Genomic DNA, 18,341 nt, shown 5'->3' with positions numbered 1-18,341 from the left:
CAAGATCATGTCCTTTGTGGCAACATGGATGGAGCTGGGGGCCATTAACCTAAGCAAACACATACAGAAACAGAAAACCAAATATTGTACATTCTCACTTAGAAGTGAGCTTTCAAGGGAGCTAAACAACAAGAGCACATGGATACAGAAGGGAACAACAGACACCAGGGATTACTTGCAGGTGGAGGGAGGGAGAAGGGAGAAGATCAAAAACCTACCTGGGTACTATGCCCATTACTTGGGTGATGAAATAATCTGTACACCAAATTCCCATAACATGCAATTTACCCATATAACAAACCTGCACATGTACCCCTGAACCTAAAATAAGTAAATAAATAAATAAAAGATGGCAAATTTAACTGACAAATGTTGTGTGCTTGGGCTGTTCCACAGACCAGCAATGCCCTGTCTCTCTCCCTCTCCTTAGGCCTCACTATTCCTTAGGACAAACAATATTGAAATTAGGTAAATTAATAACCCTACAATGGACTCATGATAAAACTTAAATGGGTGAGAAGTTGCTTCTTAAGGAAGGGCAAAGAAAGTGGTTTCTTGGCCGGGTGCGGTGGCTCAAGCCTGTAATCCCAGCACTTTGGGAGGCCGAGACGGGCGGATCACGAGGTCAGGAGATCGAGACCATCCTGGCTAACATGGTGAAACCCCGTCTCTACTAAAAAATACAAAAAAAACTAGCCGGGCGAGGTGGTGGGCGCCTGTAGTCCCAGTTACTCGGGAGGCTGAGGCAGGAGAATGGCGTGAACCCAGGAGGTGGAGCTTGCAGTGAGCCGAGATCCGGCCACTGCACTCCAGCCTAGGTGACAGAGCGAGACTCCGTCTCAAAAAAAAAAAAAAAAGAAAGAAAGAAAGTGGTTTCTTGAGATAGAAACTACTCCTAATGAAGAGGCTGTGAACACTGTTGAAATGACAACAAACGATATAAAACATTACGCAGACTTAGCTGATAAAGCAGCAGCAACATTTGACAGGGCTGATTCCAATTATTTTTTAATAGAGACTGGGTCTCGTGAGGTTGCCCAGGCTGGTCTCAAACTCCTGGACTCAAGCAACTCTCCTGCCTTGGCCTCCCTAAGTGCTAGGGTTACAAGTTAGAGCCACCATGCCCGGATACCTGAAACCAATTTTGAAAGAATTTCTGAGGGTAAAATACTATCAAACAGCATCACATGCTACAGAGAAATCTTTCACGAAAGAAAGAGTCAATTGATAGGGCAAACTTAACTGTCTTAGGAAATTGGCACAGTCGGCGGGCGTGGTGGCTCACGCCTGTAATCCCAGCACTTTGGGAGGCTGAGGCGGGCAGAACACGAGGTCAGGAGTTCGAGACCAGCCTGGCCAACATGGTGAAACCCTGTCTCTACTAAAAATACAAAAATTAGCCAAGCATAGTGGCGTGCACCTGTAGTCCCAGCTACTCGGGAGGCTGAGGCAGGAGAAATCTCTTGAACCCAGGAGGCAGAGGTTGTGGTGAGCTGAGATTGCGCCACTGCACTCCAGCCTGAGCAACAGAGTGAGACTCTGCGCCTGCCCCTCCTCCAAAAAAGGAAAAGAAATTGGCACAGTCATAACCTTTAGCAACCACCACCCTGATCAGTCAGCAGCCATCAACATCAAGGCAAACAAAGCTTCCAGCTCAATGAAGGCTCTGATGATCATTAGAGTTTTCAGCAATAAAATACTTTTCAATTAAGGTATGTACATTTTTAAAGACATAATGCTATTGCACACTTAAACTATAGTGTAGTGTAAACATTTATATGCACTATGAAACCAAAAAATTAGTGTGACTTGCTTTATTAAGATAATCACTTTACTGCAGTGGTCTGGAACCAAACTCACAATATCTCTGAGGTATATCTGTATGGAAAAGAATGATACATCTTCATATATGTCCCTGTGCAGCGATCTCCAGGATATATCATTAAGTAAAAAAAGCAAGTTGAAATCAAATGTTTTAGTATACTACTGTTTAATAAAAGGAGTGGGGACACAAATATATTAGTATGTGTTTATATTTTTTTCAATGGAAGGATAAGCCATAAGATTTTTTTTTTTACATAGATAACACTAGGATTATTTTTCCAGGCATCTTTTGATCCCAGAAATCTGCTAGCAGTGAGACCTTCTATATACAGAAGAAAAAATAATTTCCTTTCATCAGTGTAGTGCTGGGGACAGCCTCATACCACTTTTTTTTTAAATAGTAATCGATGAGAGCAGAAGGTAACAGAGTGAGGACAAAAACATGCTGAATTTCAGCAGATAAACTCAATGCAGTGTATTTGATTTAGAATTATGACTATGCTTCACACAAATACAAAACAAAATTAGATTTTTTAAAATTCCTAAAAATACAAAATACAAGACTGGGTACCTAGTTTAAGTACAGAACCAATCCAAGTGATTTTAAAACCAGTCATTTGATTGTACACTCGTAATGGAACAGGCTGAAGAACAAAATAACTTATTTGGTTTATTTCCAAGTTCTTAAGGCAGGTGCAGTGGCTCAAGCCTGTAATTCCAGCACTTTGGGAGGCTGAGGCGGTAGGACTGCTTCAGGCTAGGAGTTCAAGGCCTGCCTGGGCAACACTGCAAGACCCCTACCTGTATGAAAAAAATGTTTAAAGAATACATAAATTTGAAAATAACATCTAAAAAAAAGTTGAAATATGTTTCTAGATCAATGAAAACAAGCTTGCTTGTGCCCTCAAATTTCTAAGTACCATATTTACAAAATTCAATCCTCTTGTGCCTATTCTGATTCTTAAATGAACATACAAGTTTGTTAATGTTCAAGAAGAATGTTTTCAAACTGTATTTCTTGTCCTTAAGGGTAAGGAACATACTGCCAGGCGCAGTGGCTCACGCCTGTAATGCCAGCACTTTGGGAGGCCGGGGGGCAGATCATGAGGTCAGGAGATCGAGACCATCCTGGCTAACAAGGTGAAGCTCCGTCTCTACTAAAAAATACAAAAATTTAGCTGGCCTTGGTGGCAGGTGCCTGTAGTCCCAGCTACTTGGGAGGCTAAGGCAGGAGAAGAGCGTGAACCTGGGAGGCGGAGCTTGCAGTGAGCCAAGATCACGCCACTGCATTCCAGGCTGGGCAACAGAGCGAAGACTCCGTCTCAAAAAAAAAAAAAAAAAAGGGAAAGGAACATATTTTACACATGCTTGATTTAATCATTCAACAAATATTTAATGTGGGCTTCTGCTATGAGCCTACCACGAATGAGGCACTGTGCCAGCTATGTCCTTGTTAAACAAAGGTCTCCTTCATCATACATGTTGGTAATGGATGACTGAAGGACGTGGCGTGGAATTGTGGTCTTCCTGACATCCTGCTGCCCTTCTCCCACTGTGATGCCTGAAGGGTTTGGTGGCAGGAATGAACTAATCCATTCCCAGCTCCAGAGATGCCTCCTATTTTAACTCTGTCTGGTTAACCTACCCTCCTTGCCATGATGGTTGGTTAAGATAACCCTGGCCTCAGCAAATTGGCACTGGAATTCCTCTGGAATTCTGTGTTGAGAAATCAACTAGGGATAATGAGAAAGAAACTGAAGGGAGACTTATTTGCTCAGGGGTTCTGGGGAGGAAAGTGCCCTTACTATTAAATGCAGCTGGGCGTGGTGGCTCATGCCTACAGTCTCAGTACTTTCAGAGGCTGAGGTGGGTGGATCACTTGAACGCAGAAGTTCAAGACCAGCCTGGGCAACATGGTGAAATTCTGTCTCTAGCAAAAATACAAAATTTGCTGGATGTGATGGCATGCACCTGTAGTCCCAGCTACTTGGGAGGTTGAGGTGGGGGAATCACCTGAGCCTGGGGAGGTCAAGGCTGCAGTGAACTCTGATTCTACCACTGAACTCCAGCCTGGGTGACAGAGTGAAACCCTTTGTCAAAAAAAAAAAAAAAAAAAAAAAGCTATTCTAAAACAGAAGAGTCACTCTCAGGTAGCCAGGCTCCCTCACTCAGCGTCTCGGCCTTATTCCTAAAAATACAAAACAGTAGTGCAGCAAACCACCATGGCACATGTTGACCTATGTAACAAAGTTACATGTTCTCCACATGTATCCCAGAACTCGAAAATAAAATGTTTAAAAAAAGAAAAGAAAAATATATATATGTGTGTGTGTGTGTATACATATATTAAATAGCACTACAGTAACAATAAAATACACACAAATCACTGTTAATTCCAAGGCAGGGTTTACGTTGTGCATACTTTAAAACCAACGAAAACAACCAGAAACTGGATGCTACTAAGGTATTGCTAATTTTTGTGGTAATATTTACATGTTGGTTATGCTTTTTAAAAGTCTTTACCTGTCAGGTATACATAGTAAAATATATGCAGATAAAATTACGTTTTGAATTTGCTTGAAAATACTCCAGAATTTTTTTTCAAAGACAGGGACTGAGGGGTAGTGAATGAAAGAATTGTAAAATATTGAAGGTAAGTAATGGGTAAATGATGGTTTATTAAATTGTTCAACTTTTGCAGTTTAAGCCATAAAAGCTTTAAAATAATAATGATCATAATAATATATCACATTATGATCCTGTATATAAGAAGCTGCCTTGTGTACTGAAGAGCATGATACGTTTCTAAGTGTTTATCAAGTAAATCTGTGATAGTATCCAGGTCCCAAGAAGATATATTTGTCTACACATAACACATTCAGTCACGCACGTACTTAAAATGGACTTGAATCTTATTCAACTCTTTGATTTTTACAGCTATAAAAACTGAAGTCTAAGGCCGGGTGTGGTGGCTCTCGCCTGTAATCTCAGCACTTTGGGAGGCTGAGGCATGTGGATCACTTGAGGTCAGGAGTTCAAAGACCAGCCTGGTCAACACGGTGAAACTCCATCTCTACAAAAAATTAGCCAGACATGGTGGCGCGCGCCTGTAGGCCCAGCTACTTGTGAGGTTGAGGCAGGAGAATAGCTTGAACCCAGGAGATGGAGGCTGAAGTAAGCCAAGATCACACCACTGCACTCCAGCCTGGGTGACGCAGGAAGATTTTTGTCTCAAAAAATCAAAAACAAAAACAAAAAATTAAGTCTAATACATTCATACCTTTGTATTGTGACCTAAGTAGTAATTCTAGTTTTGTCATTTTTGTCAACAATGTATCTTAAAATTAAAAATACCAGCCTAAAGTGGCATCCAAGACCTATTATTCTCAGTTCTTAGAATGGACTGTTCTCCGTCCTCAAATTGCAAGGCCACTCAGGAGCATCTGGCACTTTCTTTTTTTTTTTTTTGAGATGGAGTCTCGCTCTGTCACCCAGGCTGGAGTGCAGTGGCCGGATCTCAGCTCACTGCAAGCTCCGCCTCCCGGGTTCCCGCCATTCTCCTGCCTCAGCCTCCCGAGTAGCTGGGACTACAGGCGTCCGCCACCTCGCCCGGCTAGTTTTTTGTATTTTTTAGTAGAGACGGGGTTTCACCATGTTAACCAGGATGGTCTCGATCTCCTGACCTCGTGATCCGCCCGTCTCGGCCTCCCAAAGTGCTGGGATTACAGGCTTGAGCCACCGCCCCCGGCCCACTTTCTTTCTTTAAAGCATCTTCCACGCTCTCTCTTCCAGCCTCACACTCCTGGCTTTCTTTCTCCCTCTGGCTTCTCGGATGGGACTTCTTTGCTTATTCAAGTTCTAAGGCTTTATCCTTGGCCCTCTCTCTTTCCTCACTCTTTCTCTGTGGGTTTTTTTTTTTTTTTTTTAACTTTTATGCTGAATGTCCCCTTAGAGCCATATTTCTAAGTCAGACTTCAATCCACCCTAGACTCCAAAATCAAATAGCTATACCCATCACCAAAAACTCAGCGGGTACCCAGATGAAATACCTGCCCCACTTCAGTTCTTATTTGCTTACTGGTACCTGCACCCACAAGGAGTCACCCTGCTGCCGTACATCTGGTCACCAGGTACTGGAGATTCTTGCAGTCATCACTTCCTTTCCATGTTCAAAGCTAAAGTCTTAGTTCTAGCCTTCGTCCTCTCCTTTCTGATCATTTGCAAGTGTCTCTTAAATGATGAGTACTTTAGAATCATTGCTACGGTCTGATGGTCTCCCCCAAATTCTTATGCTGAAATTCTAAACCCAATGTAATGGTATTAGATGGTAAGGTCTTTGGGAAGTGATGAGGTCATGGGCAGAGCCCTCATAACTGCGATTAGTAACCTTATAAAATAGGTCCCAGTGAGATCTTTGCCACTTCTACATAACAAGCAGCGATCACCTATAAACCTGGAAATGGGCCCTCACTAGACACTGAATCTGCCAGCATCTTGATCTTGGACTTCCCAGCCTCCAGAACTGTGAGACATAAATTTCAGTGGTTTATAAACTACCTAGTTTATTGTATTTTGTTAAAATAGCCTGAACTGACAGTCATCTTTCTAAATGCAAAATGATTACATGTTACTTCCTTCCTTAAAATTACCCTATGACTTCCCTGTCTGAAGTTAAGGTCCACACTCCCTTATAGCTCTCAAGGGTAGTCAGCTGATCTCTCCCCACCACTCTTACTGCAATCGCTTTGCACAATCCTGAAATTCCAGTCTGCAGCATAACCCTCCACCTAACTCTCTGAGCTGCTACATGCCTCAAGACCACTGGCTCTTCTGGTTTTTCTCCTCCTATGAAGATTATATCACTCATTATTTATTCAACAGACATGTACTGAATTCTGCATTAGTATACAACAGTGGAGATAGATACTACCTAGCCTCAACGAGTTTATAGCTTGGGGACAGAGGATATTAAACAAGTAAGCTATAGGGTAGGGAATGGGACAGAATAATCTCCCCAGGAAGTAACATTTGGGTACATCTGCATTTTCTTACACTATCATCTCCTACTTCTTCACAAACTTATTTAGAAGTGTCCCTCCCCCCGCTTTTTGGGGGGCATATCTGAGTTTTAAAATGGCTTATGAGGTAAGATTTTGTCCTGTATTTCCTCTTTCTAAAATTCACAGTCCTAGCAAAAACCTAACCAGATTTCAAAGTCAGCATTTCCTAAGCACCCCTACCTCAGCACAGCCACCCTACCAGGCCGAACTGACCTCTCCCTCCCTCAGGCCCCTGGATACAAGGCTCCAGTTGACATTGGGGCACCCTAACCTTTCCCAGCCTAGCTCTGAGCAGCTTCTGTATGGGCTGAGAATCCCTAAGGGCAGGAATACCACCCTTCCATCTTTAAATCGCCACCAACACAGTACAGGCACACAGTAAAGCCTTACATGTTTAAAGCGCAAAAATTCATTTTTTAAAGGTAAATTACTTAGTACACTAAGCATAAATTTGTATAAACTTCTTGAATAACAATTGTGCAATATCTGTAAAAACTGTAAAGGGCTGGGAGTACCATTTCTAGTTAAGGTTCTACAGAAATCCTAGTAGTGGGCATAAAAAAGCATGTCCAAGGATGTCTTGGCCATCAGCAGACACTGGGGAAAAAAATTATGGCACATCCTACCATGGTAGAGCCCGTCTCCAGTAGTTAGAAAGAGGAGACAGAACTCTCCATACCAATATTGAAAGATGTCTATAAATTGTAGGATGACAGTTAAAATCTTGCCATGCATTTTTTTAAAAGAAAAAAAAAGTATGTGCTCACAGCACAGGGAAAAAATTCTAAGATACACCCAGACACTTTATTTCTGAGGGAATGAGACTAGAAGCAAAGAGGAGAAACCACCCATTTCTAGCTTAAACTTCCTATTACTGACTTTGTTAGAATGTGATGTAATGTGTTTTAAATTTTATTTTTATTTATTTATTTTGAGATGGAGTCTCACTCTGTCACCTAGGCTGGAGTGCAGTGGCATGATCTTGGCTCTCTGCAACCTCCGCTTCCCAGGCTCAAGCGATTCACCTGTCTCAGACTCCCAAGTAGTCAGGATTACCCGTGCCCGCCACCATGCCTGGCTACTTTTTTTTTTTTTTTTTAAGTAGAGATGGGGTTTCACCATGTTGGCTAGGCTGGTCTCAGCCTCATGACCTCAAGTGATCCGCCCACCTCAGCCTCCCAAAGTGCTGGGATTACAGCCATGAGCCACCACGCCCAGCCGTTTTAAATTTTAAACACAAACACTGGCTCAGTGGCTCATGCCTATAATCCCAGCACTTTGGAAGGTCAAGGTGGGAGGATCCCTTAAACCTAGGAGTTTGAGACTAATCAGTGCAACATATTGAGATCCCATCTCTACAAAAAATACAAAAATTAGCCAGGTGTGGTGATTTATGCCTGTGCTACTCAAGAGGACAAGGGGGTAGGATCACTTGAGCCCAAGAGTCCAAGGCTGCTGTGAGCTAGGATTGCACCACTGCACTCCAGCCTGGGTGACAGAGCAAGACTCTAGCTCTTAAAAACACACACATTCACACAAACATAATCACTAAAGTAAAAAGATATTTTTTTACACGAAAGTGTACATTATTTTACCAGCTTCTTATTTAGGAAACTGAAATATTTTTTAAATTTTGGGTTTTTTTGTTTTAAGCTGCTATATTCATAACTTATTCACTGCTATATTCCCTACACCCAGAATAATAGAGCAGGCACTCAGTAAGTATTTGTTGAATGAAAAACTGCTGTACAATCATAAAATCAGTTGTTCAGAGGGGAAAAGTATCTAATAACTGCTTCACAAACTCACAGACACAAAAAAATCCCTTCAGAAGGTATTTTAGGGCTGGGCGTAGTGGCTAATGCCTGTAATCCCAGCACTTTGGGAGGCCTAGGCAGGTAGATTGCTTGAGCACAGGAGTTCGAGACTAGCCTGGGCAACATGGAGAAACTCTGTCTCTACAAAAAAATTTAAAAATTATCCAGGAGTGGTGGCATGTGCCTGTAGTCCCAGCTACTCCAGAGGCTGAGGTGGGAGGATTACTTGAGCCCAGGAGGCAGAGGTTGCAGTGAGCTGAGATCACCCCACTGCACTCCAGCCTGGGTGACAGAGCAAGACTGTCTCAAAGGAAAAAAAAAAAAAGAGAGAGAGAGAGATTTTAACAGTTTAGCTCCCAACCTGGATGAGTTAGCATTTTTTTAAAGCAAATATTTAAAGAGCGAACTCTTATCACATAAGCAATCTTCAAACTCTCCCGAATTTGTCCAAAAAAGAGCTCCTTCCACATCAGTTTAATTCACAACCTGGAGTGTGGCACGTGCCTGGTCATAAATACAAATAATAAAAAGATACATAAAGCTTTAGGAGAAAAACACAGCTGGTCTAATAGAAGAAAATCAATAATGGGCAATGAGCCTTAATTATGGTCTATTTCAAAGTGCTTATTTCTGCAGGTAATTAACTTTTAGCTTGAACCAATGAGATCAACTTCATCTTTTCTTTGAAAGTCAACGCCTCTAACAAGCAGCCTTTTTATCTTCAGATCCTAAATGAATGTCCCAAAGATGGTAAGCCCTCCGTGACTGTTGACAGTGCTGATGGGAGAAATGAGATACCTGGGAGAAGGAACAACAAGCAAGGTTTTAGGCTTAAGAGACTTGGATAAAATCTCCAAGAAAAAAAAAAAGCCTTGAACAAACTCGAAGGTTTTTTTTATTTTTGTTTGTTTTTAAGGAAGATACAGACTACGTAACGAAATGTGAATGCACTTGAAAGAATTATTTAAATAAATAACTGCCACTATGGAACACAGCTCCCTCTCCCTGCATTTTCCTTCCCAAGGAAAGCACTTTAACAACTTGTTTCAGAACACGTGCATCCAGCAGTCTACTCAATTCTAAAAACCCACCGACTTCCTGGACTATTTTTTCAATCACTGTTTTTCATTCTAAATCTTCCTTTGAGAGGGTAATTTAGTCCCAACTAAGAAAACACAAGGGCCCAAACAGACTGTCACCAAATACCAGTAATATTTAGAGGAGGGAGAGGGGTTAAAATATTCTCCATCGAAGTAATGTAACTGGTGTTTAGCAAGTGTGCGATTGATGTAAATAAAGTAACAATCCTTTCAGACTGCCCTGCAATCTTTCTTCAACCCTATCGGTTCTTTAACAACTGGAAGTAAATTCTTCCAAGGTGTACACACACTCAGACATTTCTCCCACTAGCAATGATTGTACAGGAAAGAACGTTCTGAATTCATTGGGAAATCTCCACCAACCATTCACTTAGTAAACGTGTTACTCAAAGGGCCCATGCCCTGGTCTCTGCCCTCCCCTTCACTCTTGAGAGCAGGGGTCCTGTTTCACATTTCCCGGTGACCACACTCCTAGGCATGAAACAGGTGCTCTGCAAGTGATTTTGCCATTTCATGGAACTGCACAACTCAAAAAGCAAAATCTTTGGAAACCATCTAAAATCAATACACGTGTTTAGTTTGGCTAGTAAACAGCTGTAAATTATGATTAAAAAAAAAAAAAAAAGGTTTTCCAGCTGAACGAATTGTACAGAACTTGGAAGCCAGCGTGAACCTGCCGCGAAGCTACTACTGTCTGGACTGAAGAGGCAGCTGTGCCAGAAAGGAACGCAGCCCATCCTGGGCTCCTGAAGGCAGGCGGCGGGGAGAATGGCGAGAGCCGCGTCCGAAGACTGGAGCTCGGCCGGGAGGAGACGGGTTGGACCCCGAGGGGCTAGGGGCGCCCGCAGCCGCCGCGCCCGGGAGGGGCGCCCGTTTCCTTGACAACCGCGCTAGGGCGCAGCCCTTCCTCTGGGCCGGGGGAGGGGAGAGAAAACGAGGGGACCCCCTGCGCCAAAGCGGCGGCGGCCGAGGGTGTCTCCTGGGCGCAGCAGCCGCAGGCCTGGCTCGCGGGGCCCTGTCCGCCCGCGGCCCGCGCCTACCGTGTATCCCCGCTCCAGGTCACTCTCCTCATAGCGAAAGGACGGGATGTAGACCTCCATGGCCGCGCCGGCCAGCCGGCTGAGGGTGAGTTGGGGGCGGGCTCACGGCCGCGGCCGCCGCTCCGCCCACGGCCGGGCCGCCCCGCCTCCCGCCCCGCTGCGCCCGCGGGGCCCTGAGGCTGCGGGCCGGACCCAGGTCCAAGCGCTGACCCGGCCGCTCCCGCGCCTTGGGCGTTCCGGGAGCCGGAAGCGGAGGACGCAGGGCTCCTGGCGCCTGGGTTTCGGGCCTAACGGGCGGTGGAGATCAGCTGGGCCCGAAGGAGGCGGGGCCAGAAAACCTGAGTCTGCAGAAACCGTGTGTGCGCGCCAACGCTCTGGGCGCCGGGACTGGGCCGCACCCTGCGCTCCCTTCCTTGCGGACTCTGGCTGGAGCTTGATTTGCAGTTTGCTAGACGCCACCATTAACAGATTGCCAGACAGCAAAGAATAGAAAGCGTGGCGCTTTTAACTTTTGTTTTGGTTGGTTGAATTTTTTTTTCCTCCCGGCTGTCATTAACAGCGGTGAACCATCCAGCTTTTACCAAGACTCTCCGATTTCCCTTCGATTCGAGGGTTAGCGTCTTCTGAGTTAGCCGTCGAATCTGAGAATTGTGTACCACAGGGGTCGAAAGTGAGCCCAAAAGTTGGCCAGTCAATAAGACAAACGCTCTGGCTTCACGCTGCAGTTCTAAAATGCCGCGTCTAACTGTGAAGTGCCTTTTAACTATAAGGGAAAAAATGGAAGACAAAAAAAAGAAAAAAAAAGGGACTGAACCCGCGCCTCGGACCAGGGCCTAGTAGCCTGAAGGTACCTAAAAGATAAAGTGTCCCAGCGGGGAAGCTTGATTACCACGTTAGTCAAGTAAACGTCGAGTTTCTTCTTTAGGTTAGCGCACCGAGGAGAAGAGAAACGTGGACGTGACTTGTAGATTACTGAGAAGTGACCTCAGCCATCCAGGAAAAAAAGTAACCAGTCAGCGAGCTTTCTTGGACCGTAAACAATTGCACTTAACTCAGTTTGTGCTTTAGTGCAGAGGACATTTCAACTTGGCAAACTCTAGAGTTTATGATGGGACCCTGAGCCGTGCAACAGGGATAAGGCAACTTCTCGTTTTAGGAACTTAACTGATGTGGACCCCTGTACATTAGTCTCATCTGAAGATCCGTCCTCCTAACCCAGCACTCATACATTTGCAGCTCCAGGATGTGCCCTTCTCTCAAAACTCCGTGCCTTAGCTGTGCCCTGTGACTACACACCTTTCTTTTACTTCTGGCCAGCACCTCCTGAGGTAACTAACCAGCTCTGTGGACGATAAGATATCTGAGTTCAGAGCCCAGCTTGTAGGTTACCTTAAGCCTCTGGTGACTATACATTGTATGTGTGATTTATTTATCTACCCTACCTACTAGGTTTTATGGCAAGTATGCTTTTAAAAACTCGTCATCTCGTGATTGGCATAGTACCCAACACATAACTTATATAAGTACTCATCTTTACAAAACTAGTGGAATGCAGCAGGTACTATGCTTGGTATCACCTTTACAAAACTAGTAGAATGCAGCAGGTACTATGCTCGGTATCACATATTGTTGTCTCATTTCATCTCTATAACAATCACATGGCCGGGCGCGGTGGCTCACGCCTGTCATCCCAGCACTTTGGGAGGCGGAGACGGGTGGATCACCTGAAGTCAAGAGTTCGAGATCAGCCTGGCCAACATGATGAAACCCTGCCTTTACTAAAAATGCAAAAATTAACAGGATTACAGGGTGGTTACTCACCCCTGTAATCCCAGCTACTCGAGAGGCTGAGGTGGGAAAATTGCTTGAACCCGTGAGGCATAGGCTGCAGTGAGCCGAGATCATGCCACTGCACTCCAGCCTGGGTGACAGAGCAAGACCCTGTCTCAAAAACAAACAAACAACAACAAAAAACCAGAACAAAAAACCAATCACATGAGGAAGTGTTATGTGAAATAAGAGGCAACATGAGTTTCAAAGGGCCTCCCACCTCAGCCTCCCAAGAATCCAGTTTTTAATATGCTTTCCATACTATCCTACAACCTGTTAGTAGCCTAGAATATATATTTTGGTAATGGCATGGCTCACCCATTTACCTGTTAGACTTAAGAGGCAGAAATGTCCGTGCAGGTCTGATAAACGGTCCAAATGATATCCATTTGCTGTATTCCACTAATAGCTGTGTATAATTTACTTTTCCCTTGCTGAAAATGTATACAGACTATCAATGTGTGGGTGTGTTCTTGAGGGTCTATTAGCCCAGCCCTAAATGGTAATTGTTACGATTTCAGTTATTATAGATGGCATAATTCAGGCTCACAGAGAATGAGTAACTATGAAATTACTAGCTATTAATAAGAAGAACTAAATTTCTAACCAAATTCTGTGAGTCTTCCAGCCACCAAGGAAGGGGAGAATAGAGCACCAAAGTAAAAGAACATGGCAAATGTATTTTCCTGTTGTTCCTACATTATCTTTTAATCCAACTCTACAATCTGTAACAGGCCAGCTAAATATCTTTTCCTCAAAACATTTTAAAAAATGCATACTAAATACAAATATAAAACATTGAACAGTTAGTAGCTATTACTAGAAGCAAACAATTTTCATGAGCAAAATAATAAAATTCTGCTGGAATCTGGGTATAAAATTCTTACACTAAAAGTACATTTACTTAGTATTGGGTAGAAATATACTTCAGCAAATTGAGATAAACTGCTCTAAATACTAACATATTGGAAGTTTTGACTATAATGTAAATCAAATTTATTATACATTCAGCATTAATTATAAGATTAATACATCATGACAAAGTAAGATTTATCCCAGAAATGTAAAGATGGCTAAACATTAGGACATCTTTTGATGTATTTTACAATATTGTCAGATTAAAAAATATCTCAATAGATTCTGACAAAAATTAATGAAGCAGTACAACTATTCATACAAATTCTTAGACCAGAAGTAGCAAGAAATATCTTTAATTTGATAGATTAATGTCTTAGTCCCTTTTCTGCTGATAGAACAGGATATCACAGACTGGATAATTTATAAAGAATAGAAGCTTATTTGGCTCAGAACCTGGGAAGTCGAAGAACATGGCCCTGGCATCTGTGAAGGTCATCTCATAGCAGAAGGGCAAAAAAGCATATGAGGGAAAGAATAAGGGGCTGGGCTCACTTCTTTAACAACCTGCTTTGAGAGAACATCAAGGGGGAAGGTTACATTGAGAGAAATGAAGGCAAGAGAGAGGGGACAGGCATAAATTGCAGGATTTAGATGTGATGAGGTAAAAGATTTTCTATTTTCTGGTAATGAAGGAGAGAAGAAATGATAAAGTAGTGAAAGGAAGAAAGTTAAGTTTCAGAAATGATGACATTAATTTTTAGTGTATTGGCAGTTTTTAAAAAAGAATTACTTCAATATGAGCAGAAATTTGGAAAGAAACGCTATCAATGAGGATTGAATAAAAACATATTGTATACCTACACTATGAATACAAGTTGCATTTAAAAAGACTGTTGTATAGAATTTTTTTTTTTTTTTTTTGAGACGGGGTCTCGCTGAGATGCCCAGGCTGGAATGCAATGGCATGATCTTAGTTCACTGCAACCTCCGCCTCCTGGGTTCAAGCGATTCTTCTGCCTCAGCTTCCTGAGTAGCTGGGACTACCACCACATCTGGCTAATTTTTGTATTTTAGAGACAGGATTTCACTATGTTGGCCAGGCTGGTCTTGAACTCCTGACCTCAAATGATTCACCCCCGCTAGGCCTCCCAAAGTGCTGGGATTACAGCCGTGAGCCACTGTACCTGCACCGGGCCTGTTGTACAGGTTTCTGAGTTAAGATAGCAAATTGAAAATACATAACTAATTTCAACCTTCTAGCCCCAGTAAAAATGCAAGTAATTTTTCCCTTTTATTTTTTTAAACCCACAGAGATAGAAAAAACAGGAGAGGAGAGAGCAAGACATTTGTTGACTGAAAAGCAGATAGAAGGGAAGAAACATTTTTAGCAAAGGAGAAATCTCAATCTTAAACCAACAGCAGGAAAAACATAGAACCAACCTGAGTTACACAGCACAATATTAAAAAGGTACCACAAAAGGAACAATAGGTACCTCTAGAATGGAAGGTAATTGGCTAAAATAAGGAGTCTTGGTAAAAACTGAGAATCGGGAAGATCCATTGTTCCTCTACATCTGGAGAATGTTTCCTCTAGAGAGGGAAAAAGAAACACTCTTTGCACTAGAAGTTGACTGGCCCGCCGGGTGCAGTGACTCACACGTGTAATCCCAGCACTTTGGGAGGCCGAGGTGATTGGATCACCTGAGGTCGGGAGTTCAAGACCAGCCTGACCAACATGGAGAAACCCCATCTCTACTAAAAATACAAAATTAGCTGGGTGTGGTGGTGCATGCCTGTAATCCCAGCTACTTGGGAGGCTGAGTCAGGAGAGTTACTTGAACCCGGGAGGCGGAGGTTGCAGTGAGCCAAAATCGTGCCATTGTACTCTAACCTGGGCAACATGAGTGAAACTCCAAAGAAGTTGACTGGCCCGGCTGAGGGCAGGGATACTTTTATCAAAAATAATTGGAGTCTGAGGGTAAGTGACCATACACATACTGAATAATGAATGCTGACACTCTATAAAGGCTGGCAGCCACACCTTTACCTGCTAGGCAGGCAACAGAAATGTATTCTCTGGGGGAATCTAATAGCCCAAGAGGAAAAACTTCAGAGATACCAACATTGAAAGTCCCCTACAAATAGTCCAATGTGATCACTCTTCAGTAATGCTCTAAATTAACAGGCCCCATAACTACATTCAATGCTTCCAGTCAGCTTTCAAATCCCACTGCTAATCATGAAGAGACATCTATGGAGTAAAATATCTGAAGAAAGCATCTAACATGGAAGAGATACCAAAATAGAAAAAACAATTTGGAAGAAACAAAAAACAGGAGGGGGAAAAAACTTAAAAAGTAAACCATCACTAATATTTTCAGAGAGAGATGGGAAGACATTGCATCTATGAAACAAGAACAAGAAGCTGTTAAAAACAGAAACAATCAGAAAACAGAAAACTCCTAGAAAGTAGAGCAAAATGACAGAGATGAAAAATAAGAGCCAAAATCAAATCCAGGTCATCCAATATTCAAACAATGAAAATTCCAGAAAGAGAAGACAGAGAATACAGAAGAAAAGAAATCATGGGTGAAATAAGAAAATTTCCACACAAGAATGTCATGTTTCCAGATTGAAAGTCCCCACACAGGATGAAAACAAACACACGCTATTACAAATCTTTTTGTTTTTGTTTTGAGACAGGCTCACCCGCAACCTCCACCTCCTGGGTTAAAGCGATTGTTGTGCTTCAGCCTCTTGAGTAACTGGAATTGCAGGCACACACTACCATGCCTGGCTCATTTTTTTGTCTTTTTAGTCAAGACGGGGTTTCACCATGTTGGCCAGGCTAGTCTTGAACTCCTGATCTCAAATGATCCGCCCACCTTGGCCTCCCAAAGTGTTGGTATTACAGGCATGAGCCATGGCACCTGGCCACTATTACAAATCTTTATGAGATTTCAGAACACTAGAGATAAGAGAAGATCCTATAGTCTCCAAGGAGAGGAGGAAAACAGCTCATTCATATACAAAAGATTAGACAAATCAGCATGGCTTTGGAATTCTCCACAGCAACACCGGAAACTAGAAGATAATGAAGCAATGTCTTCAAAATTCCAAGAGAAGATTTTTCTAATCTATACTCAAATTATCCATAAAAATTAGAGTAAAAGAAAGTCTTGAAAATAGTTTAGGCACAGTGGCCCACACCTGTAATAGCACTTTAGGAGGCTGACGCAGGTGGATCACCTGAGGTCAGGAATTTAAGATCAGCCTGGCCAACAGGTTGAAACCCCGAAATCTCTACTAAAAATACAAATTTAGCTGGCCACGGGGGCTTGCGCCTGTAATCCCAACTACTCAGGAGGCTGAGGTAGGAGAATCGCTTGAACCCGGGAGGTAGAGGCTGCAGTGAGCCGAGATCATGCCACTGCACTCCAGCCTAGGTGACAGATCAAAACTCCTTCTCAAAAAAAAAAAAAAAAAAAAAAAAAAATTGACTTTTGATGTATTTGTTTTTAAGAACCTACTCTGTATATTCACCAAAATGAAGGAATAAATCAAGAAAGAGGAAACTGGGGGGTATAGAAAGCAAAAGATACAACCCAAGGGAGAAGCAAAGGAAATCTTTAGTATTACCACTGTGCAGTGAGTTTAAAAAGGTAACTAGTACAGACTAAAGCAACATGACTCAAGAAGCAGGCATTTTGAGGTCTGTCTTCACAATGTTTTCTGCTCTGTCTTCCTTTTAACCTAAAGGAACTACCAGAAAATATGCTTCACCAACACAAGAAAATAAACCAAGAAAGAGGAAGGCCTGAGTCTCAGGATATAGGGAATACATGCCAAGAGAATGGTAAAGGCAATTCCAAATTTGAGAGCAAGAGTAGTCCAAGGATAAAACTACAGCAAGTCCAGAGAGCACCAGCCCCATAGAGAAGTCCCCAGGAGAGAAGGCTCAAAGGAAAACAGAATGGCTAGATTACTCAGTGTGGGTGGTCTATGGGAAAATGTACTGAGACACTATGGGAAGACATGGGAAAAATCAGCAATAATAATAATAATAAAAAGCAGCAACCACATGAAAAAAATCAAGGCATGTTTACCTGAGGGAAAAAAGAGCAAGGTAATAGAAAACAAGGAGAGCCTGAGAAACTGTCACAACCAAGAGGAGCAGAAGGAGTCATGACAACTCAGTGTATCCTGGATGTGGTATCCTGGAACAGAAACAACACATTAAGCAAAAACAAATGAAATCTGAGTAAACAACAGACTTTAGCTAATAATAATGTCTCAGTATTTATTTATTAGTAGTAACCGATGTACTATACTAACGTTATAGAAGAAATAGTTCAGGGTATATGAGAACTCTATATGTATTACCTTCACATTTTTTCTGTAAATCTAAAACTCCTAAAAATTAGTTTATTTTTTAAAAAAGGAAAAAAATAGCAATACACTTCAACTTTTAGCTTTGAATATTTGCTTAGGCATAATAATGCAAACACTGATTTAACAACAAGATTGCAATGTAACTACATTGAAAGGGTGGGGAAGAAATGTGTAAAGCAGAGAGATGGCAGAGTGAGAGAACCAAACTTTTATTTACCATAAAAAAGATAAGTAGATAATGCCTAAAATTGATGATTGATAGCAGTATATGCCTATTATTTAGAAATGTGAAGGTATATCATGGCAGGAGAAACAGCTAAGACTAGAAAGAGGTTGTCTCTGAGGAAAAGAATTAGGAAAACAGAACACGTGGGACAGAGAACCACTGTTTTTTATTTAGCCTTTTTTTTTTTCTTTCCA

The 18,341-nt window shown here is 42.4% G+C and overlaps 1 protein-coding gene and 1 long non-coding RNA gene across 12 annotated transcripts in view; one reads left to right on the top strand and one right to left on the bottom strand.

Moving 5' to 3' along the window:
- SNX24 (sorting nexin 24) overlaps positions 1-10,922 on the bottom strand; it is a 192,001-nt gene extending 181,079 nt beyond the window's left edge. For all 11 annotated transcript variants that reach the window (XR_012414035.1, XR_012414036.1, XR_012414037.1 and 8 more), the window contains exon 1: positions 10,842-10,922. Coding sequence is in view for 4 of the 11 variants with exons in the window: in XM_015451817.4 (XP_015307303.1) it covers positions 10,842-10,901 (60 nt within the window). In the remaining 7 variants the exon portion in view is untranslated. The remainder of the gene's footprint in view (positions 1-10,841) is intronic.
- A 250-nt stretch (positions 10,923-11,172) lies between these two features.
- Positions 11,173-15,653, top strand: LOC135971411 (uncharacterized). Its single transcript, XR_010587584.2, has 2 exons — positions 11,173-12,169; positions 14,841-15,653. It is a non-coding gene; the product is annotated as an uncharacterized lncRNA (long non-coding RNA).
- The last annotated feature ends 2,688 nt before the right edge of the window (positions 15,654-18,341 follow it).

The sequence above is a fragment of the Macaca fascicularis genome, chromosome 6 (genome assembly GCF_037993035.2).
Source record: "Macaca fascicularis isolate 582-1 chromosome 6, T2T-MFA8v1.1".
In the NCBI taxonomy this organism is placed as follows: domain Eukaryota; kingdom Metazoa; phylum Chordata; class Mammalia; order Primates; family Cercopithecidae; genus Macaca; species Macaca fascicularis.
Note: the sequence above shows the minus strand (reverse complement) of the source record. Positions and strands in the feature narration are given on the sequence as shown.